This window comes from Lagenorhynchus albirostris, chromosome 12, assembly GCF_949774975.1.
Source record: "Lagenorhynchus albirostris chromosome 12, mLagAlb1.1, whole genome shotgun sequence".
In the NCBI taxonomy this organism is placed as follows: domain Eukaryota; kingdom Metazoa; phylum Chordata; class Mammalia; order Artiodactyla; family Delphinidae; genus Lagenorhynchus; species Lagenorhynchus albirostris.
The window spans coordinates 27,522,622-27,547,777 of record NC_083106.1 but is presented as its reverse complement, the minus strand read 5'-3'; the positions used below and the strand labels follow the sequence as shown (position 1 = coordinate 27,547,777).

Genomic DNA, 25,156 nt, shown 5'->3' with positions numbered 1-25,156 from the left:
GATATTAAAGCTCATGGATTTGCAACCAACCTGCCCCAGAGACTACATGTATTCTAGGTACATGTCAGAGACTACCACTTACTGGTGCTTATCAAAAGCTCAGCTGAGATAACAAATCTTTACAGAGGACTGCTTAAAACATAATATGCACTCCATTTATTCCTCTTCTTTATATACTTAAACTTGTCTTCAATGTAATACATTCTCAGTGAAAAAAATAATGACAGTATAAGAAAAATATATAATAAAGTAAAAACTTGTAATCCAGACCCATAGCTGATCAACATTAACATCTAGTTTATAGGTATCTAAACCCTTTTGTGTGTTCCAATGCTATCTGCAAACTATTTTCATGTAATATATAGTGGATAGCTCGAGTCAATACATACATATGTATACCATCATGTTAATGGCTGCCTAGTATTCTTCTGTATTAGAAATATCATAAATTTAATAAAAAAACATAATTTATTTAACCAAACCTCTTGCTAATTGAAGAGATCTGTTTCCTTAAAATTTCTGCTATTATAAACATTGCTTAAATAAATATCCTTACACACACATCTTTGTGCATTTGTCATTTTTCCCTTAGGTGAAATACCTGAAAATGGAATAATAGCTTTAAGAACTTCTGATAGATATTATCGAGTGGTCCTCAATACACCATTAAAAAGTTGAAATCAAAAATTAGTTTTGTAGACAATAACATTTTATGTCAAACCTTAAGAATCATCCGGGCTTCCCTGGTGGCGCAGTGGTTGAGAATCTGCCTGCTAATGCAGGGACACGGGTTCGAGCCCTGGTTTGGAAGATCCCACATGCCGTGGAGCAACTGGGCCCGTGAGCCACAACTACTGAGCCTGCGCGTCTGGAGCCTGTGCTCCGCAACAAGAGAGGCCCCGATAGCGAGAGGCCCACGCACTACAATGAAGAGTGGCCCCCGCTTGCCACAACTAGTAAAAGCCCTCACACAGAAACGAAGACCCAACACAGCCCAAAATAAATAAATAAATTTAAAAATAAATTAATTTTAAAAAAAAGACTTGGGTTTAACACCCAAAAAAAAATTAAAAAAAAAAAGAATCAACCAAAAGTGTTTATAATTCAACAACCTAACTTTCTTAAATCTCATAATATTATTAAAATGAGTATAAAATAATATTATGATAATGGAGGACAAATTTCTATGACAAAGAAACAGTACCTTTATATACAAATTATATCATTTTTTTAAAAAGCATGGCTTTGTACAAATCATACAACATAATCACAATTGTAAATGGTGGATTCATACCATAAGTACACTAGATCATCTGAAAGTTAAGGATCATAAAAACAAGTGACTCTACAAAATAAGTTATTGGCCCTGGTCATGCCTTGCTTTTCCCATGCTAAAATTCCCCATCTTGCTTAAACTGGAGGAGAGGCTTTCTCTCCTTTCCTTTGCTTATGGAGAGATAACATGAAGTAGGGAAAAGAAATGTGGTATTTTAGATTCAAATTATCTTTAAATACTAATTACCTTCATCTAAAACTGGAGTAACTCTGGAATAATCACTTTATACTTTGAGCCTTCATTTCCTTTGCAGTAAAAAATTAGAAATAATAAGTCAGCTAATATCCAAACTATGTAAAAAACTCTTACAACTCAATAGTAAAAAAATAATCGGATTAAAAAGTGGGCAGAAGATACGAAGAGACATTTTTCTAAAGAAGACATCTGGCCAACAGGTATATGAAAAGATGCTCTACATCAAACATCATCAGAAAGATGCAAGTCAAAACCACAGTGGGATGCCACCTCACTCCTGTTAGAATGGCTATCATCAAAAAGATTAGAACGAGTGTTGGTAAGGATGTAGAGAAAAGAGAACCCTCGTGCACTGCTGGTAGGCATGTAAACTGGTGAGGCTACTGTGGAAAACAATACGGAGGTTCCTCAAAAAATCAAAAGTAGAACTACCATATGATCCAGCAATTTCACTTCTAGGCATTTATCCAAAAAACCCACAAAAACCCTAATGCAAAATTGTTCATTGCAGCATTATTTACAGTACAGATGTGGAAACAACTTACATGTCCACTGATGAATGAATGCATGAAGAAATTGTGGTATACACACACACAGACACACACACATACACACACACACACACACACACAAAATGGAATATTATTAAGCCATAAAAAACAATGAAATTTTGCCATTTGTGACAACATGGATGGATCCCAAGGGCATTATGCTAAGTAAAATACGTCAGAGAAAGACAAATACTGTATGATCTCTCTAATATGTGGAATCTAAACAAATAAACTAACCAAGATAATAGATACAAGAACAGACTGATGGTTGCTAGGGGCGGGGGGTGGGGGTTAAGAGAATAGGCGAACTGGTTTGGGTTTTTTTTAGTTTAAATAAATTTAATTCTTTAAAAAAGGTCAGCTCACAGGCGCTCTACTCCATAAAGCTTTCCCTGACTGCTATGACCCTCCACTAACCCTTGACATCTAAGAAGTTCTACTTCATTTTGGTTATATGATACATTGTATTAGTCAAGCGATCTGTGTATTTTCTTCTTTATTTCTCCTAGTAGTATACAAAATCTTAGGAAGTCTGATACAGTTAAATGAGTTTATTCTTTGTGAAGAGGGTTAAAAATGGAAGGCTGCTTAGACATAGATTAGATTCATCACTTCAGTGAATAGTCATGGCATTGTTGTAAGGATTAAATAATACAGAGTAAATCAAATGGCTAACTACTTGTACTAGTAAAGGCTCAGCAAAGACACGATTACTTGTATCTCCATAGCACATTACAAATACATTATTCCTAGAGGTCAAATTCTCACACTACTTTGTTGTATTATTGATCTACTAAAATAATAGCTTATATTTGTGCTATTAAAATATTAACTAAAATTTAGTTTAAACTGCTCTATTCAATTCATACCTCAAAGAACAGGATGACTTTAGGACTCTCATCAAAATCTCGAAGCAAATAGGGAAAGTTTTCATTAAATATAATTTGTTCTTCCCACTCTGGAAGTCTTGATTTTAACTGTTTAAAGTCATAAGGCTGGGTCATAATAGGAAGAATATAATCCACATTCTCTTTTTCATAGTAAGATGAAACAGGCCGTTCACTGTTCAAAAAAGATACTTCCATTAACACAGTTCTTTACAATTTTAAGGCAAGAAAAAAATAGAGTGATAGAGTGTTCAAGATAATAAATAGCCATGTGTTCAAGATGATAAACAGCCATGATACATAAGGAAAAAAATTTTATCTATCTAGAAAACTACAAATTTTATGCGACGTAAAAGTAGTAATATCTTAGTTTCATCTTGTATTTACATACTATCAGTCAGTTTCATAGAATTACTTTATTATTTACACACAAATTGAGAGGTGTGATTACACCTTTGGCATACAAAGCTGGAATTAAGTAACACCTTCAGAATCTTAATGAGTTTGTGATAAATTAGTACATTAGATTTAAATAACAAAATGATCACAATAGGATTGTAAGTACTTTGAGGTGTGTCATATTTTCTTTGTATGCTCCAAGACAAATGAATAAATGAATAACATTTCTGATAATTTTCAAGTTTCCCAGGCCTGCCATTTTTCCAAACAAATAATTTTTTTTGAATTCTAGTACTGTCATTTATTTTATCAATATTATACTTCCTATTTGGGCCTTCCAACACGTATTAGCTATAGAATTAATATTAGGAAAAATTAAATTCAAGACATTTGTCTCATCTGAGGCACAGATAACATATTAACTTCAAAAGAAAAAAATGAGGTTAGAGACAATTAAAGCAGTGCCACATCAGATGACTTACAATGCAAGTTAAATGCCACACAATGAAAGTTAAGCTTGGGAGAAACTCTCTCAACTCCCCTTCACTTAAAATGAATTACTGAATTAACACATGTTCTCCATTTCTTCTATAAAACATACTGATCAATATCAATGGTTGATGAACACCTACAATTAGTATACCATTCTCTAATACAAATCTATATATAGCTCTATTCCCATTGACTGTCAATGGCAGAAAAGAGACTTCTATGGTAGACAGTTTCAATTTCAAGGGTTGGCTGCACAATTTAAAAAATTACCTGTCATCTTTCTTGACATATTGACCAGTATTCTCATCAACCACATGAATTTTCACCATCGGGTGAGAAATCATAAAATCTGACTTAAGCCGATCAGTTCGGTGAATGTAAACTCCCAGGACAAGGTCATCATCAAGCAAACATTTGGGATAAACTGGACTATCTCGGCTTGTTATTTCATGAACACCGTCACCATCAGTGTCTTCATTATCATCTGAAACTACATGCATGGAAGAAAATCAATGTTATAATTAATTGTTCCCATAACAATATACTCAACAATAAACACTGAATTTACAGATTATCTAATCCTAGTGATCCATGATTATTTGTCTTTGTTAACAAAGGCACTTCAAGGAAAAAGAAAGAAAAAGCCAGATAATAGCAGACTACACTCTGAGAGTAAATATTGCATTTACTAATGCACTAAAATAGGGTGAGGTATCTTTCTTTTTTTCCCTAACAAGGACTAACAACACAGAAAGAAAACAATGAGAGCCAAAGACAAAAAAGTAATTTCATTTAGAAATTTTCTAAGTGGAATATGTATCACTCAAATTTCTGCTTCTGGGTAGGATGCAGTAGGATGTTGCAGGTCAATGTTTCTGGTAACAACAACTTGAAAAAGCCAAATAAAATTTGAAAACCTTATTTTTAAAGGCATCAGAAAAGTAGAGAAACAATGTATAGTAGATGGACTAAAATTCCAGAGAGGGAGAATCAATCGGGGGTAAGCTGATGGACTGGCAACTGTTTCAGTGTCTGGGGACATTTGCTGATTAGCATATGAGCAGAGGACCCAAGAAGAAGGTCACTACTGGGAGAAAGAGTAACCAGCAAAATTTTTAGTGGGTGCATGGGGTTAAGTGATAAAATCAGCCTCAAACACAAGGCCAATGTGAGAGGCTAAAGCGGTAGTAAAATCTCCCAGTCTTGTGGTACTAGGAAACAACGACCCACCAGAGGGAGGGGCCTGAAACGAAACAGGCAAGGAGGAAGCCCTGGAGGGCATGGTCATTTTATGCCTACAGCCACTTTTCACCTGGGGTCACTTACCAATTCTGGGCGCATCTAGAGGTTGAGAATCCAGGCGTACCCCCTGGCAGAAGGCCCCTACTGGGGGACAGAGAAACCAGCAGAGATTTTGGCATTCACGCAGGGCTGGAGTGACAAAATTGGAGACTTCAGGGGCCTCAAACACACGGCCAGTCTCTCCCTCAAGACATTTGCCAAAATTTGAAGTTGCATGGGGCAGAAGGCTAAAGGACTAAGCTGAGACCTCTGAAAGGCAAAACTGAATCTCCCAAAGTCTTTTAGGGTGGACAAGACAAATACCTGCCAGGCTCTCAATCTGAAACACCTGGAAGGGCACATCCTAGGAACAGGGCAAATCAGAGATAGAGTCTTACCAAAACTGCAACCCAGATCTGACTTAGCTCAGATTAGTTGAAATCAGTTGCCCACCCTGTCTGCCTAAAAGTGGAAAGAGGAAACCCTCTCTAGTGGAAGATAAAATCATCTGGAGCCTCTGGGATTCTATACACCATGTCCAGCATATAATACAAAAGTTACTAGACATAAAAGAGGCAAGACCGTATGACCAATAACCAGGAGAAAACACAGAAAACAGAAGCAGACCCACAGATGATTCAGCCTGGAGTTAGCACAGGAAAGACAGACAAAATTATTTTTAAAAATAGAGACTTTCTACAGAGAATTAAAACTCATAAAAATAACAGGCATTATGGAACTGAAAAATGTCTGAAATTAAGAATTCAATGGATGTGTCTAAAAGCATACTGGACACAAAGGAAGACATTATTAGTGAACTAGAAGAAAAATCAATATAAATATCCAAACCAAAGCATAATGGAAAAAAAAACAAAAGAATATGGGGGAAAAAGAAACATAAGAAACATGTGGACAATCTCAAAAGAGTTTGTGAAATTATAATCTAGAAAAACAGGAGAGGATGATGAAGAAGCCATATTTAAAGAAATAATGACTAAGAATTTTCCACAACTGATAAACGATATCAATCAGTAAACTCTAAGCAGGGTGAATTCCATCAAAGCTATATTTAGGCATAGCATGATAAAACGTTGAAACCAAAGACAAAAGGGAAATCTAAAGAGCAGCCAGAGGGAAAAAAAAGACAACAGTCCCCTCAAAGGGACAGAAATAAGACTGCAGTTGGGAACAAAAATGATGGAAGCCAGAAGACAACTGTATGATTTCCTGTAACCTAAAATTATATATTAGTAAATATGCTTCAAAAATGAAGGTAAAGGCATTTTAACACAACAAAATCTGAGTGAATTAGCAGGCCTGCACTAAGAGAGAGAATAAACTGAATTCTTCAAGCAGATGAAAAATGGAAATAAAGGAAAAAGTAAATTTGGGGGTGAATATAAATTAATATCAACTGTACAAAATGGTAACTGTAACATCTGTGAAATTTAAAATATATATAGGCCTAAAATACAGGATAAGAACCTAGAAGGCAGGAGGGGGGATAGATGAAGAGAAAGAAAGCACCTGACAAAATCCAAATGGAGTCAAACTATTCTCATGTTTTAGTAGTGTCGGGGAAGTGTATTCTGTTAGGGAGTTAGTTTGTATTAGACTATAATAAGTCAAGAATAAACTTAATGTTCTTCAGGGTATCAGACAGTAGAAATATGTGTAATTAATAAGTTAATAAGTTAATAGAAGGAACAAAATTTTTAAAGTGACCTGAATAATTCAAAAGAAGGCAAGCAGAATAAGGAACATAAAACACTTAGGTCAGGGCTTCCCTGGTGGCACAGTGGTTGAGAGTCCGCCTGCCGATGCAGGGGACACGGGTTCGAGCCCTGGTCTGGGAAGATCCCACATGCCGCGGAGCAACTGGACCCATGAGCCACAACTACTGAGCCTGCGCGTCTGGAGCCTGTGCTCTGCAACAAGAGAGGCCCACGCACCGCGATGAAGAGTGGCCCCCGCTCGCCACAACTAGAGAAAGCCCTCGCACAGAAACAAAGACCCAACACAGCCAAAAATAATAAATAAATAAATAAAAATTAAAAAAAAAAACACTTAGGTCATATGGAAAAACTAACAGTGAGGTGATAAATATAAGGACACAGAAAGGTCGCAAACAAGAGGATATTGGGGGAGGCACAAGAGCACTTCACATTTATTGGGCACCTGTCCCCAAGGAGTTCACAGCCTGGGGGCTGAGACCCCACATGTGCTGGAGTAGGAGAAGAAAAGAGGTGAAGTCAAAAAGGAAAGGAATACAGACATACTGTGGCCCAAACAAAGGAAGTACAAAGAAGGCACAAACAGGGAGCCTAGGGGCTAGTAGAGGAATGAAGTACTGGCAAGCCCTGCCTAGACCTGGAGACCATGAACCAAGCACAGATTTGAAGGCTGTCCTTTCTCAACCAGGTTGGCACCACCTAGGGGTACACTGTGGATGATGCTGGAGAAATGAGGAAGGGAAAAATGTACTATGCAAACTCAGACCATAAGTAGACTTTAAGGGAGAATGGTTACCAGAGATAAAGAAGGACACTGCATAATGACTGCTATAGACTGAATGCCTATGACTCCCCAAAATTCATATGTTGAACTCCTAACCTTCAATGAAATAGTATTAAGAGGTTGGGCCTTCAGAAAGTGATTAGGTCATGAGGGTAGAGCCTTCATGAATGGGATTACTGCCCTTATAAAAGAGAACCCAGAGAGCTCTCTTGCGCCTTCCACATTGAATCTGCAGGCATCTTGATCTTGGATTTCACAGCCTCCAGAACCATGAAGAATAAATGTTTATAGTTTAAGCCATTCAGTCATGGTATTTTGTTATAGCAGCCTGAATGAACTAAAACAATAATAAAAGTGTCAATTTGACAGCAAGATATAACAATCCTAAGCACGTATATATATTCAATAACATAGCTCCAAAATATATAAAGAAAAAAATGACAGAAATAAAAACAGAAATGCAAAATAATAGTGGGAATTTTAATACTCATCTCAGTAGCTAATACAATAAGCAGACAAAAACAAAAAATCAGTAAGATGAGAACACAATAAACTTGATGTGATATACACAGGACACCACCGCACCCAATAACATCAGAATCCATGTTCTTTTCAAAGTGCACGTGGCATATTTACCAAATCGATCATAAGGTGGTCATAAAGAAAGCTGTGATAAATTCTAAAGATTGAAATCATTCACAATATGTTCTTTGACAACCATGGAAGATAAAAACCAAAAAAAAAAAAAGATAACTAGAAAATCACCTGCTGCCTGAAACTAAACAATATGCTTCTAAATAATGAATGATCGAAGGAAAAATTTAAATAGAAATTAGGAAATATTTTTATGGAATGATAATGAATACAGAACATATCAAAAATTTGTGGGATGCAGATAAAGTAGTGCTTAGATGGTAACTTAATGTGTTAGATGCATACAAAGGAAGACTGAAATCTTAAAAAATCCACCTGTAAAGCTAGAAATCAACAGCAACTCAAACCCAAAGAAAGTAGAAAAAAGGAAATAATATAGATAGAAGAAATTACCAAAATCATACACAAATGTATAACAGAAATAAAAGCTAGAGGTTGGTCCTTTAAAAGTATTTATAAATTGAAAATCCTGAGACTAATGAAGAAATAGAAGGAATCTAATTACCAATATCAAGGGGTACCCTTTCAGATACTATAGACATACAAAATTTGAAAATCCATATTAAATGGACAAATTCCTCAAAAAATACAGTCTATCAAAGCTGACAGAAGAAATGGAAAATATGAAGAGTCTGGTATTTATGAAAGAAACTAAATCTGATTTAAAATTCTTTCCACAAAGAAAACCTTGGCCTAAGAGGCTTTATTAGTAAATTCTTCAAACATTTAAGGAAGACGTAACACCAATTTATACAAATACTTACAGAGAATTGAAAAGGAAAGTATTTCCCAATTCCTTTTGAGACCACCAAAACCCTGATATTAAAAACTCTGTGTATTTTAAGAAAGAGTAGTACAAACCAATCTCTCTCATGACTACAGTTACAAAAATCCTTAACAAAGTATCAGCAAATCAAATCCAGTAATAGATTTTTAAAAAGAGAGCTACTACACCACAACAAAGTGGGTGCCCCCCACTTCTGCCAGAAACATAAAGATGGCTTAATAATCAAATAACGATTAACCACATTAATAGAAAAAAGGGTGAAAATTAATATGATTATGTTGATAGATGCAGAAAAAGCACCTGATAAAATTCAGTATCTAGTCATAATAATAATAAACTATTAGCCAATTAGGAATAGCCAGTAATTAATCCAATAAGAGGTATTTACAAAAAAACCTACAGCAAACATCACAGTCAGTGGTGAAATAATGGAAGCTTTCCCCAAGGCTGAGAGCTAGAGAAGGATACTTGTTATTGTCACTTCTATCTAACACTGTAATCAAAGTCCTAGCCAGTGTTATCAAGGTAAGAATAAGGAGTAAGACATAAGAACTAAAAAAGAAGCAATAAAACTATCATTATTAACAGAAAGACCTATTATAAAGCTATAGAACTAAGACATGGTGGTGGTGGTGGTGCAAACCATCTAAGGATAGAGACTAGTGAAAACTGACCCACTTACACAGTCATGTTATTTATGATAAAAGTGACACTGAAATGCAGAGGAAAAGCTCTCTTCAGTAAATGGTACTAGGTCAATTATATATTCATACGAGAAAAAAATGGGTCTGGACCACTACCACTATTAAAAATCAATACCAGATAAACCGGAAATCTAAATGTGAAAAGTGAAACAAAAAAACTTTTAGAAAATAATATACAGAGAAACATCTTCAGGACTTGGGAAAGATCTCTAAAATCACAGAAAGCACTTAACATCGAAGGGAAAAATGGATACACTGGGCTATATAAAATTTTTAAATTCCGTTTTTCAAAAGATACCAGTAGGAGAAAAATTATAAAACCCAGAGTGGGAAGATATTTGCAATATATATATGTATTTATATCTGAGAAAAGACTGCTATCTAGTTATATAAAATATTCTTACAAATTAATTATAAAAAGGCAGACAATTCCATTTCTTAAAAAAATACACAGAAGATGTGAACAAATTTACACTGAAGGAATCCAAGTAGTCAATTAACATGAATAAGATGCTCAACTTCACTAGTTACCATGGAAATCAAATCAAAGTCAACAGGGAATAATCACTAAACACTCCTAAGAATCACTAAAATTTTAAAACACTGACAATATAAATATTGGTGAAGATGTAGAGTAATGGAAGCTCTCAAATACTGCTAGTATCAATTGGTAACCCAAGTCTGGAAAGGGAGAAGTGCCTGTTAAAGTGAAAAATATACATACTCTATGGCATAACAAGAATGCCAAGAATGTGCCCAAGGAAAATGTATACACGTGCTCACCAAAGATGTGAACAGAATGTTCATTATAGCTTTATTTATAATCGCTTAATACTAGAAACACCTCAAATGTCCATCAACAGAATAGGTAATTAATTGTGGTATATTCACACAACGGGTATCTATACAGTACAAATACAGGACTGATGAGGCATAAGCTCAAGTGCATGCAACAACAGTATAAATTTCACAAAAATAATTTTGAGCAAAAAAAGCCAGACACAAAGAGCACAGTATTTATTGTTCTATTTATATTAAAGCAGAAAAACCAGGAAAAATTGGCTATGTGTTCGATGAAAAGGCAGCGTTTACTCCTGTAGGATAATGAACAGGAAGGGAACTTGTGGGGGCTTCTGGGTGCTAATGATGCTCTGGCTCTTAATTTGGATGATGACTTTACAGACACGTTCAGTTTGTGAAAATCCACTAAGTAGTATACTTGTAACATGTACATTTTACTTTTTAAAAAATTAATTATGGAACCACAAAACACCATAAATTGCATCATCCAATGAATAAGTACCATAAAGTCTAAAATTGCCTATTTTAGTCCCAATTTTTGGCCAGTTAAATGGGAATTGAAAAGGAAAAAAAAAAAAAGAAACGTAACAAGCAGAAGAAAGGCAAGAATAAGTAAAGAAAAATAAGAAAAATGAAATGAGTAAAGAGGACGGTAGAAAGCAAGAGGTAAAATGAAAAGTGGGCAGGAAGGAGAGAAGCTGAATTAGGAGAAATTGTGAAGATACCATGTTTGACAGTGGGATGCAGCTTTAACATCTGAAATGTTTATCGGTTGTTGACCATTTTATAGCTTTCAGTGCTGTAAGTCTTAATTATTTAGGGGCAATAACATAAAGAAGAAATCTTCTATGCCACAATAGCAACAACAAAGTCAATGTCATTCTAGAGGTGAATCAAGTCGTTAATTAGAGATGACTCAAGTAAGACTAACTCATCACAGAGGTCCACAGTTAAAAATAAATGTTATAATCTGGACGAATCCAAGAATAAGTACCAACTATTCTATATTGGATTTTTTTCAATTATATCCTTTGGAACTAGATTTTCTTTAGTCTTAAGGACTAACAGTCCTAGAATCAAGTTATTCTTACCAAGGCACACGTTTTTCATTTAATTTGGGTAACAAACCTGGTTTAGTCGTCTTCTTTTTTTTCGGTTTGGATTTTGCATCATCTTGCACATTGTCTTCTACATTTTGTTCCTTTGAGCTTATTTCATCATCTTGATGAGAATCTGAAGTAACTGCTCCAACTGGAGATTCCTTCTTTTGTTCACCTTCAACTGGGTCATCAGAGATGATCAATGTACTGCAAATATAATCCAAGTTCAAGCCATTGGAAATGTACCATTATTATTATTACTGTGCAGCAAACTAAACAGTGAACAGAGGCAAAGATAATCCTAAAATCAATATTATTTCCTGCTGGGAGATACATATATTTTCTTACACACAAAAATGGTTGGCTGCCAAACTAGGTATTATGTGTACTCAGTTACGCTTGGTGATACATTATATACCCCATGAGCCACATTAAACTCATCTCTAAACTCCAGGGAAAAGTGAAATTGTATTTTACGATTGATGGATCTGTTTTTTGTTTGTTTGTTTTTGCGGTACGCGGGCCTCTCACTGTTGTGGCCTCTCCCTTTGCGGAGCACAGGCTCCGGACGCCCAGGCTCAGCAGCCATGGCACATGGGCCCAGCCGCTCAGCGGCCATGGCGCACGGGCCCAGCCACTCCGCGGCATGTGGGATCTTCCCAGGCCGAGGCACGAACCTGTGTCCCCTGCATCGGCAGGCGGACTCTCAACCACTGCGCCACCAGGGAAGCCCGATGGATCTGTTTTTACATAGGATTGTCAAATCATCCTCACTCTACTGCCAAGTAAATAAACAATGAACAAATTTCTAAATTACTTTATTTAAAAGCAAAAAAAGTGTTCTAATTTTGTTTGTTCTGTTTTCAAGAGGCTTCAGATAGTTAACTTTTGATTTCTATGTAAAAATTAATTTGTGTTTTCCAATGTTTGGTGTGTCACTACATTTTCAGAAGGCTATTATTAAAATTAAAATATGTATCACATGAACTACTAAATGGCAAGGGGTGGCAGCCTAGAAGCATACTGAGTTGTAAAGAGAAACCAGCCTATTAAAGTTTGTGATTTATCAAGTAAAAAAGAAATCTGCATTTAATAATCAAAAATTGACTTCCAATATATTTAGTCATATTTCAAAACAAAGAGGTTGAGAAATAAAGAGTAATGTCTCAAACTAGTCATTCCAGAAAGCATGTTATTTTATCACATCATCAAATACTATTATTTAAAGAGAACAATTACCCTTTGTATGCTGTTGTCAGGTAAAGCATGGTTTTATTTAAAACTCATGAACTGATCTTACTGAGTATGACTTACACTTCATAATAGATATGGCAGTTATGAGAAGAAATAGGATTTATGGTATACTGTAGCAAGCAGCCTTTAAGGTGGTCCCCAATGATCCCTGCCTCTTGATAGTCATATCTTTGTGTAATCTCCTTCCTTGATCGTGGGCTGGACCTAGCGACTTACTTCTAATAGACAGAATACAGGAAAAGTAATTGGTGCTACTTCTAAGATTAGGTTCCAAAAAGACTGTGACTTTGGTCTTGCTTTTTCCCTCTCAGAGCCCTTGCTTGGGGGAAGCAAGTGGCCCTGCTGTGAGTAGCCCACATGAAAAGGTCCATGTGGCAAGGACCTGATGTCTCTGGTCAAAAGCCAGTCAGGACCTGAGACCTGCTAATGGCCATATGAGTGAGTTTAGCAGTGGATCATCCAAGTCTTCCAACAGCTGCATCATTTGGCAGATCTTCCCCAGCCAAGCCTTGAGATGACTGCAGCTCCAGCTGACATCCTGACTGTAGCCTGTGAGACCCTGAGTCAGAGGCACCCAGCTAAGCCATGTGCAGATTCCTGAGCCACAGAAACTGTGAGACAATATGTGTTTGTTGTTTTGAGCTGTTAAATTCTGGGGTAACCTGTTAATGCAGCAACCGATAACTAATTCACATACTAACGTGTCCCTGTTAGCAACTCTATTTGCCCTCTCTTTGCTACAACTGGTTGTCTAGCTTTTGATAAGAAGGGAATTATTTTTAGATGAGGACATTAAGGGAAACTGACACTGAATGCCAGAGAATAGTCAAATACAGACTGTTCCCACCTCAAGCTGTTTATCCAGATGTAGATTATGAAAAACAAATTTAATCAGAGTAGTTAAAAGATTTTTTTTGTCTTGTTTTCCCCAAGGAGGGACATATAAATATGAATATACTCACAGATGCTCACATTGTATATGTAAGCATATATGTATAAGCATTGTATATAAAAAAAGACTAAAGGAGGGCTCCCCTGGTGGCGCAGTGGTTGAGAGTCCACCTGCCAACGCAGGGGACACGGGTTCGTGCCCCGGTCCGGGAAGATCCCACATGCCGCAGAGCGGCTGGGCCTGTAAGCCATGGCCGCTGAGCCTGCGCGTCCGGAGCCTGTGCTCGGCAACGAAAGAGGCCACAACAGTGAGAGGCCCGCGTACCGCAAAACAAAAAACAAAAAACAAAAAAAAAGACTAAAGGAATACAAAATTGCTAATAGTGATTATCTTTGTACGGTTGGATTACTTTTGTTTTCCTCTCTGTGTCTGTGTGCTCTACAGTGAGTCAACATTATTTGTAAACTAAGGGGAAAATGTTATTTTCATATATGCAAACAGGCATTTGTAGCTTAATAAAGGGGCTACTTAGGTTTCAATTATTTAATAAGCAGATGTGAATAGTTAGGGTAAAGACTCTTAAGGCAAAACTGCCAAGGTTACTCAGCTTCTTACTGGTTCTGTGACTTAAACCCTTCAGTTTCCTCACCTGCAAAACAGGATGATAATATTATTCCTTATAGGGTTGTTATAAGGGAAAAAGCATGTATTCCTTGTAAAGCATTAAGCACACAGGAAGGGGCCACATAAAGGTTAGCCGTTAGTATTGTACTGGCTATGTGTCCAAAAGGAGGACTAAACATTTTCTTTGTGAAAATATAATAGGGAAGAACGTTTTGTATTCTATTACAAGTTAATCACTAAAGAGATGTTGCCTATAAGCTTAAATTATACATAATGGCCCATCTCTGGGAGCCCTGCTTCCCAGGTAATGAGCATTAAGCTAAAATACCTTTGTTTAGCTCACAGGAAACATCCTGACCAGGCCCACCTGTGAATGACTGCAGGGAGGAAGAAATCAACACATCCCCTCTGGAGGCTGATGGGAACCAGGAAGTATTTGACTTTACTCCTTCCCCTTCTAGTATGAAAGGAGCCTGAATTCTAACTCAGGCAAGATGGTTCTTTGGGGGCACGATCCCACCATCTTCTCGGTTTGCCAGCTTTCCAAATAAAGCCGTCATTCCTTGCCCCAGCAACTCATCTCTCGATTATTGGCCTGTCATGTGGCGAGCAGTATGATCTTAGACTCAGTAACAAAACTACAGGTATCACTCAAAAGCTGAAAATAATAGTGTTTTTTTAAGAGGACATTTTATATTTATCAATGTACCATACCTTGTTTCAGATTTAGACAGGACTGGAACTTTCTTTTTTTTCTTTTTTCTTTTTTCACCGTTCAATTTGTCATCATACAATGAAGTATCTGAAGGAAAGGAAGTCTCTGAGGGAAAGTAAGCCAACTGCTCCTTGAGTTTCTTTCGGATTTTCTTCTTAATCTCCTTTGCCATTTCTTCAGCTACTTGGAGCTGGTATACTTGCATCAGTTCTTCCTCATCTAAACTATTTTCTCCTTCCTCGGCCTTCTCACTTTTCTCATGAGTGACACCTGGCAGTGGCTTGGTCCGTGCTTTCTGGGGTGTTGCATCCACCTTCTTCTCAGGAGTTTCCGGCTCCACTTCTTGTGTTGTCACCTGGAGTGCTGTTTTTATAACCTTTTTATTTGCCTTTTCTTGCTTGTCGTCCTCCACAGTAACATCATTATCTGGATCTTCAGTTGCTGGCTGCGGATCTCTTGGTTTGTTTTTAGTGACTCGCATGTTCTTCCCTGGGTTCTTAGTGTTAGCAGCACTTATATCATCACTTTTAGTTTCTCTGATTTTCTGAAGATTGCTTCTGACTGCATCAAGCTAGGAGAAGACGATACAATAACAAAGTTTCAGCTAAGCACAGTTTAGTTACGTGAAGATAAAAATAATGACAAGTGTTCCACAATGTGTAATACTGGGAGGATTATTTCACTTTTTACTTGAGCACTGTGACACCATTCTACGGCATCTGATGAGCGTTTTCCTAGTTATTCTCCCAGCGATAGATTAGCAATCTTGAGAGTAACTTCAGGTCAAAGGAAAAAGTACTTAATGACTTTTCAGAAGTGAATTAACTGCTCAAATCTCAAATGCTAGTTTCCTCTTTGGCAGAATGATCCATACGCTAATCTAGATATTTGTGAAAATGCTAAAAGAGCCATGGTTAAACCATTTCATGTTTCCCAACAGAAAACACACACGGGTCATTTATCTTGCTTCATAATTACATTCAAAAACCAAAGGTTTATAGCTCTAGGATTACTCTGCAATTAGTCCAAATGTATCACTGAAAATGCTGCTAAGTATTAAATATTATCAAGTTAGATCAAATGACAGACTAAGCTCGCACCTGTACCTCTTTCTACAAACAAAATTATTTAAAATGAGAGATATTTTTAATAGACAATCAGGCTAGAAATCAAAACCGAATGTTACTAGTAATGAAATAAACATTTTGAGAAATTCCCCAAGGATTAAAAAAACCAGGCAGGATTAGATTTAGTAAACTACCAGAGAAAACCACAGCACATAGGAAAAGACTTCTCCAGAGAAAAGGCTGGTTCTGGAGAAGCTGAATCAAGTAATTCAGGAAGAGGGACAAGCCTGAGGATGACCAATTGAGGAGCTGGGAGGGACAGCTCTGTCTTCCTCCTCCGTTCGTGTTACATGGTGACTTTCACCCAGAGACCAAAGCAGCTGAATACAGATATGGCTTCATGTTTTAGATAGGTACAACCCTCACCAACAGCAGAAGCAGACTATGTTGAAAACAACCAACAGGCAGGAGAAAAATTTTCAAATACAAAGATGACTAACAACTAACAAACACGGAAGGAAAGCAGCACAATGAAGGAAAAGCCACCAAATCCAATAAAACAGAAAAATTAACAAGAAAGAAAAATAAATAGCATAAATAAAATAATTTAAAAGAAGTGGAATATAATGAAGAAATTCAAAAGTATGAGATTAAAAAAAAATGTAGATGTTAGAATTAAAATTTCGAACGACAGAAATAAAAGCTTAAGAGATGTGTTCAAAAACAGAAAGGGCGGGCTTCCCTGGTGGTGCAGTGGTTGGGAGTCTGCCTGCCGATGCGGGGGACACGGGTTTGTGCCCCGGTCCGGGAGGGTCCCGCATGCCATGGAGCGGCTGGGCCCGTGAGCCATGGCCGCTGGGCCTGAGCGTCCGGAGCCTGTGCTCCGCAGCCGGAGAGGCAACAGCGGTGAGAGGCGTGCGTGCCGCAAAAGGAAAAAACAAACAAACAAACAAACAAACAAAACAGAAAGGGCAAAACCGAAGCGCTATAAGATGGAAGCCAATACCAAAATGAAGAATTCTCCCAGAAATGGACGAGCTTACCAGTGAAGTCTGAAGTTCAATTTTCGAAAATCCTCATGTTTAAAAGTGGTTAGAAAATATCTAATATATGTGAAAAGGTGGGAAAATGCTAGAAGAACTAGTAACCCATTATACATCCAATATTTTACCATCTCTAAGACTCTTCTGCTTACTTAAAATGTATTTCCAAATTCTATCTATTCTTCAAGGATAAATTCTGAAACCATATCCTCAAAAAAATCTTTCCTAATCAAATCTAATAAAAATATTTTCTCTCTTAAAAAAAGTTTATTTTCACATGTTATTTTTCTAGAAGCAATAGATGCTTAACTTAAAACAGTAAGAAAACAAAAAATTAAAAATAGTAAAAAAATTCAGAAATTACTTAGAAAAAGAAGGCCCAAAGTTCAATCCTGGGTTCCCTCACACAAGGAAAGTCATTGCTAATCTCTTCAGAAACTTATTTTTGTTGTTTTTCTATGAACACAGTCATACCTAATAACCTTGAATTTCCATTATGTCAAAATGGGGCAAATGCAAATTTCTCTATTTTCTTGGAACCAGAAACGTAGTGGCAATCGATAAAATCTGTGAGGACACTCCAATAACTGGAAAAAGATAACCAAGAATTAGAAATAGAAAAAAGAATTATGGTTTTGAAAACAAAACCCTGGGGAAGCTAAATAGATGAGGCTCAGTTTATTTATTTATTTACTCTCTTCCACTGATCTGTCAACCTTTGTACTAATAACATCAATTTAAATACAATTCCCAGAGCATCTGTGGTAGCATCCCAAAATTCCATTGCACTGAATTGATAGTTTCATTACTTTTTAAATTCCTGTTTTTGTGGTTTGGATTTCCTTTGTCTTGCTAACAACTTCATGAGATAGTGTTTACATTTTCGAGTAGTTTATAAATTTTAAACTTTTGTTACTGATTTCTAGTCTTGTCGTACTATAATTTAAAAAGGTCTACTTCATGGTATTTCATATTTCATGGATTATCACTGAATTCTAAAGTGTCCGAAATACGTTTGTTCATGTTCTATTATATCTTTGCCCATCCTTTTATCTTTACCGTCCGTGCCTCATTTAGGATTTTTGCTTTAGTTTGTTTTTTAAATCCACTTTTTGAGACATAACAATAAATTATGTGAAGTACAGTAATATTCACCAGTTTTACGTGTATACTTAAATGAATTTTGGCAATGTATACAGCTGTGACACCACCGCAATCATGATGTTAAACATCCATCACCCCACATGTTCTTTTACAAAGTAAACTCCTACCCCTCCATGTCCTGGCCCCGCTCAACCATTGATCTGTTTTCTATCACTGTAATTTTGACTTGCCTGGAATTTCATATAAATGGAATCATATAGTATATAGCTTTTTGCGTCTGGTTTCCTTCACTCAGCCTAAAGCTTTGGGATTTATACATGTTGTTGAGATTATAGTAATTTATTCCCTTGCATTACTGAGCAGTATGCCATTGTGTGGAGAGACACTACATTTTATTTCTCCATATACCAATTAATGGACATTTGAGTTATTTCCAGTTTTGCATATTATATGTCTTCCTTTCTCTTGAGTGAATACCCACTAGTGGAACTGATATACTATATGGTCAGTACACAGTTAAGTTCTTAAACAACTGTCAAACTGCTTCCTAAAGTGGCTGTACCAGTTCACACTCCCAAATGTATGAGTTCTAGTTACTTAACACACTTGTCAGCACTCCACATTGTTAATTTTCATCTTTTTGTGTTGTAACAGGTGTATAATGGTATCTCATTTTTTTAAATTGCATTTTCCTAAATACTAATGACCCTGAGAATCTTTACATGTGCTTATTTGCTATCTGTATCTCTTCTTTGCTTAAATGTTCAAATCTTTTGCCCATTTTTGTAAGGTTGTTTCACATCATTGAGTTCTGACAGTCCTTAAAATGTCCTAAATACACTTTATCAGACAGTGTGTTGCAAATACTTTCTCTCAATTTATAATTTACTTTTTCATTTTCTTGGCAACGTTTTGAATTTTCACAAAACCCAGTTTATCCCTTTTTTCTTTTATGGTTCATGCTTTTGTATCCTGAGAAATCTATTTATAACTCAAGGTTACCAAGGTTTTATTCTGTTTCTTCTACAAGTTATATAGTTTAGCTCTTATGTTTTTCAGGTCATTGGTCCATTTCTATTTGATTTCTGAACATGATATAGTCAGTTTGTAATACTGTATACGTATATCTGATTGTCCCAGCACCATTTGTTGAAAAGATTGTCCTTTTCCTCATTTTGATGTACCTTGGTAATTTTGTCAACAATCAATTGACCATACACATTTGGGTCGATTTCTAGAGTCTCTTCTGATCTATGACTTACATATCCACCTTTATGAGAATACCAGGTTGTCTTGGTTACTAAAACTTTACAAAGAGTTTTGAATCAGATGACAAAATTCCTTTGACTTTGTTCTTCCTTTGCAAAATTGTTTTGGCTATTCTAGGTCTGTTGTTTAAATTTTCAAATAAATTTTATAATTATATTTTCAATTCTTAAAAGTCTGCTGGCATTTTGAATTGAATCAATAGATCAACTTTCAGAGAATGGATAATAATAATCTGTCAATAATTATTTGACAATAATGATTCTTTCAATCCATGAATACGGATATCTCTTTATTTATTTGGTTTTTACTTTCAGCAGTTGGGGGATTTTCAGTATACAGGTCTCACATATTTTTTTTTTTTTTTTTGCGGTACGCTGGCCTCTCATCATTGTGGCCTCTCCCGTTGCAGAGCACAGGCTCCGGACGCGCAGGCTCAGCGGCCATGGCTCACGGGCCCAGCCGCTCCGCGGCATGTGGGATCTTCCCGGACCGGGGCACGAACCCGTGTCCCCTGCATCGGCAGGCGGACTCTCAACCACTGCGCCACCAGGGAAGCCCTCACATATTTTTTGATAAATTCTTCCTTGATTGCTACATATTTTTGTTACTACTATAAATGATATTTTAAATTTTAATTAAGTTATTCATTACTGGTATAGAAATACAATTGGTTTATACTTGGACTTTATATTCTGCTAAACTCATTTAATAGTTCTAACAGCACTTTTTAGAGTTTGTCAACTGCAGATGAGATTCTTTTACTTCTTCACTTATGATCTTTATGCTCTTTTTAAAAAGTTGCATTATTGCATTAGTCAGGGTCACCTGCACAATTATGAATATGCACGGTGATGTGCTCAAGCTTAGGGCAAAAGCTCTCAGTTTTTTACTTTTAAGTACAATTTTACCTGTAGGTTTTTGTAGATGCCCTTTATCAAGTTGAGGACGTTTCCTTCTATTCTTTTTGTTTGTTTAAGAGTTATCAGAATGGGTGACGAATTTTGTCATCTTTTTATTGCATTTGTTGAGATGATCATATGGTTTTATTTAATCTTATGATATGGCAAATTACACTGACTACTTTTTTCAAATGTTGTGATATATTCCTGAGATAAACCCCACTGGTCACAGCGTATTATCCTTTTTATATAATGTAAGACTGATTTCCTAACATTCTGTGGAAGATATTTGCTCTAGATTCAAAAGGGATACTGGTGTAGGTTTCCTGTAATGTCTTCATCTGGTTTTTGTTTTAGGGTACTTAATAATTGCCCCCAAAAAGAGTGGAGAAGTAGTCACTCTTTTTGCATAGCCTGAGTTTATACAGAATTATTATGATTTCTTAAATAATTTGGTAAAATTTATCAGTGAAGCCAGCTGAGAAATCTAGCCACCTGGTTTTCTTTGTGGGCAGGTTTTTAACCACAGACACATTTTTTTAAAAGATATACAATATTCAAGTTATCTGTCTCTTTTTGAGTGAGCTTTGGTAGTTTGTGTCCTTCAAGTAATTTAGGCATTTCTTCTAAGCTGCTAAATTTATTGAAATGAAGTTATTTCATACTACTCCCTTATTACCATTTTAAGCTCTTTAACACATCTGCAGTGAACCCCTCTTATATTCCTAATATTGGTAATTTGTGCTCATTTCCTTTTTTTTCTAATCAGTCTGGTTAAAGGTTGTGCAGAAAAGGGTTAACTCAGCAGCCCTGGTTGCTCAAATCATTCAGATCCCAAAACAGGCCTGTCTTCAGGACCAGCCCGTGGCCGGCTCCTGGGAACTGAGCTCTGAGCTCTTGGAATGTTGTGCTTGATAAAGGCGAATAAATACATAAATCAACTAAAGGATATTATTAACAGCTAGAGAATCTAGAATATTTTCCACCCTTTAAAATTAATTTAACACATTTTCACAAGCTGTCATTCATAAAAGAAGTTATTGCCTCTATTAAATACCAGTTATTAGGATTAAATGAGATAGGAAAAAATAAAGGAATGAAATCAAGGTGATATAAAACTGACAATGATAATGAACAGAGCATGATTTAAATTTCCCCCTTTAAAAGGCAAAAATTCAGATGCATCTTCAAAATTAATAATAGCTACAGTTTGAGTGTTTATTCTCTACTTAGCAATTTATATTTACAGTAAGTCCCCTACATAAGAACGAGTTCCATTCTGAGAGCACGTCCAATTTGTCTCTTAAGTCCAACAAAGTTAGCCTAGGTACCCAACTAACACAATCGGCTATATACCGCTGCTTTTACGCTTACTTCTAGACATCCTGGGCTTGAAATAAAGATACTGTACTACTGTACCCTATACAGTACTGTAAAGTACATAAAAGCACAACCACTTGTAGAGGATGCACACACGTGACAATATATGCCAGACACGTGAATTAACTAACGTGACTGGACATGAACGCACGTTTGCATCTTTGAAAGTTTGCAACTTGAAGGTTCGTATGTCAGGGACTTACTGTATTTGTTCTACCTATTACTGCTGAGTATCAAACCACTCCAGACTTAGTGGTATAAAATAATAAATCATTCATTATGCTCTGAACCCAATATATTCTCCTTATTCATCATTCCTCTCATCTTTAGTTCCTGATGCTTTGATTCCATAATCCATCACTTCATTCATCACTCACCATTATCATGTACTTTCCATCCATCACACCTGTCTGGAAAAACTCCAGGTACTATTCAAATTAAGTGACTTTCATCTCTATAACTATAACCAGGCTGTTGAATACTGCTGGAAGAACCACTTCAAAACTTGGCACTACTGTAAACATTTAGTCTACAAATTCAACTGAGGCCTCAAAGCTATGGACAATTCTTCGATGCTGCATAATCTGTTCATATGCACTCTTCTGTGGCTATTTCAAACTTCCTTCACTCACCTCTGATGTCCAGTACTCTCACTTATTGACTCACTTTCACAGATAAAAGCCATTAAAAGGGAAGCTGTGGGCTTCCCTGGTGGTGCAGTGGTTGAGAATCTGCCTGCTAATGCAGGAGACACGGGTTCGAGCCCTGGTCTGGGAAGATCCCACGTGCCGTGGAGCAACAGGGCCCGTGAGCCACAACTACTGAGCCTGCGCGTCTGGAGCCTGTGCTCCGCAACAAGAGAGGCCGCGATAGTGAGAGGCCCACGCACCGCGATGAGGAGCGGCCCCTGCTTGCCACAACTAGAGAAAGCCCTCGCACAGAAACGAAGACCCAACAGAGCCAAAAATTTAAAAATAAGTAAATAAATAATATTTTTTTAAAAAAAGGGAAGCTGCTTGGTAGCAACTTTCTGCTACCAAGTCTACAAATTTTCATGCACCCCAAATGACCTTTTTCTTTTCCTTCTCATTATAAAGAGGTGGGTTGAATTATGGTTTTCTCCAGATATATAAACCATAATTTGAAAAGATAAATGCATCCCAATGTTCATTGCAGCACTATTTACAATAGCCAGGACATGGAAGCAACCTAAATGTCCATCAACGGAGGAATGGATAAAGATGTGATACATATATACAATGGAATATTACTCAGCCATAAAAACGAATGAAATAATGCAATTTGCAGCAACATGGATAGACCTAGAGATTGTCACAGTGAGTGAAGTCAGACAGAGAAAGACAAATATCATGATATTGCTTATATGTGGAATGTAAAAAAAGGCTACAAATGAACGTATCTACAAAACAGAAATAGAATTACAGATGTAGAAAATAAACTTATGGTTACCAAGGGGTAAGGGGAGGGGGAAGGATAAATTGGAAGATTGGGACTGACATATACACACTACTATATATAAAATAGATAACTAATAAGGACCAACTGTATAGCACAGGGAACTATAATGGCCTATAGTAATGGCCTATATGGGAAAAGAATCTAAAAACAAGTGGATATATGTATATGTATAACAGATTCACTTTGCTGTACACCTGAAACTAACACAACATTGTAAATCAACTATACCCCAATAAAAATAAAAATAAATAAATAAAGAGGTGGGTCTTCTTGTGTTCTAGAAAACTTTCCTCTCCCGCATCATCAATTTCTCCATTATCTTCCAGCTATCAGCGTTTAAATACCTGAATGCAATCAATATCATCTTCACAATATCCCTTTTTACAGCCAAACTTCCTGAAAAGGTTGTCTATACTTGTTGTACTGCTTCACCTTTCTATGAACCTTATATTAAAGAGCTTTGCTCTCTACCCTGCTAATAAACTTTCGAATACTTATTTGGTAAGCAAAAATACCACCTCTGGTTTCCAATCTGAATAGCTTTTAAAGTGTTTCTATATTTTATTAGTCAATGTTATTTTCTCTTGTAATTAGTTTTATTTTTCATGCCTTTTGCTCACTTAGAGATTTAGTATCTTACTATTTATGGCATTTATTTGTGGCATTTCTTTACATGTTAACAATAGGAATGGAACTTACTCATAAGGTTGCTCTGAAGATTGATAGGGTAATAACTATAAAACACTGAAAAGATCCAATTCCAGAATATAGATGTTCAATAAATGTTAACAATTATTATATATTATTGGCTATATAAAAGAGTATTAGATCTGTGGCTATTAAAAAAAAATCACATATTTTCCTCAGTGAATTGGCTTTTAGTTGCATTTGTTTCTGGCTCAAAAAAGTATTTTCTACATCAGATTTATTCATTCAACAAATATTTAGTGAGTCTTCTGTGTGCAGACAGGGAATATTCTCGTTACTTGGGATGTCTCTCATTCCTTTTAAGATCAGAGTATCTTTCTACACTGGAAAACTGAACCAGTCCATTTCTATTTTCTTATTTAGGTATTTGTCTACTAATTTAGATTTTTACATTTACTTTTTTAAGATGTCTGAAGTGTAATTTAATGTGAGATAAAATGAGACTGTAACTGACCTTTTCCCCCAGAAGCTAAAGCAACTCTATCAATACTAGTTCTTGTGTCATAGCGTCTTGAAACACCTGGCCTAAGAAACTTCTACATATTTAACTGGTTTCAAGGCTCAACCAGATATATATATTTTAAATCCTTCATTTTGATTCATGTCTCTGGAAATGGTACTACACATTCAACTAATCCATCTTCAGTAGTTTTCTTGTTTTCTTCAGGGAGGGAACACTAGAGAAATTCTTTGCTAATTCACATGCTCGCTATTGCCCTCACAACTGACTGACAATTTAGGCAAGTAGATTCCTTGGAACACAATTTTCCCCTAAATATTGTAGAGATATTGCTCCATTGTCTTTGGCCTTAGTGTTTTTAGAGAGAAGTCTGAAATGCACTAGATGTTTCTTCTTCTGTTTAGATGTTCGCAAAATTTATCTTTTTTTTATTACAGTTTTCAGATATAGTTCTCATCTCATAAAATTTATCTGAAATGCAAGATGTAGTCATCTCTTCCTAGATGTTTTTTTAACCTCAGGAAGGTTTCCTCTTCGTGCTCTTTTTACTGTTTCTGC

The 25,156-nt window shown here is 36.2% G+C and overlaps 1 protein-coding gene across 4 annotated transcripts in view; it reads right to left on the bottom strand.

Moving 5' to 3' along the window:
* The window catches only part of AHI1 (Abelson helper integration site 1), a 218,819-nt gene that overhangs the window by 183,578 nt on the left and 10,085 nt on the right, over positions 1–25,156 (bottom strand). For all 4 annotated transcript variants that reach the window (XM_060167812.1, XM_060167814.1, XM_060167815.1 and 1 more), the window contains exons 4-7: positions 15,189–15,760; positions 11,733–11,911; positions 4,131–4,350; positions 2,952–3,144 (exon numbers count right to left, since the gene is read on the bottom strand). In XM_060167812.1, the coding sequence (XP_060023795.1) occupies positions 2,952–3,144; positions 4,131–4,350; positions 11,733–11,911; positions 15,189–15,760 (1,164 nt within the window). The remainder of the gene's footprint in view (positions 1–2,951; positions 3,145–4,130; positions 4,351–11,732; positions 11,912–15,188; positions 15,761–25,156) is intronic.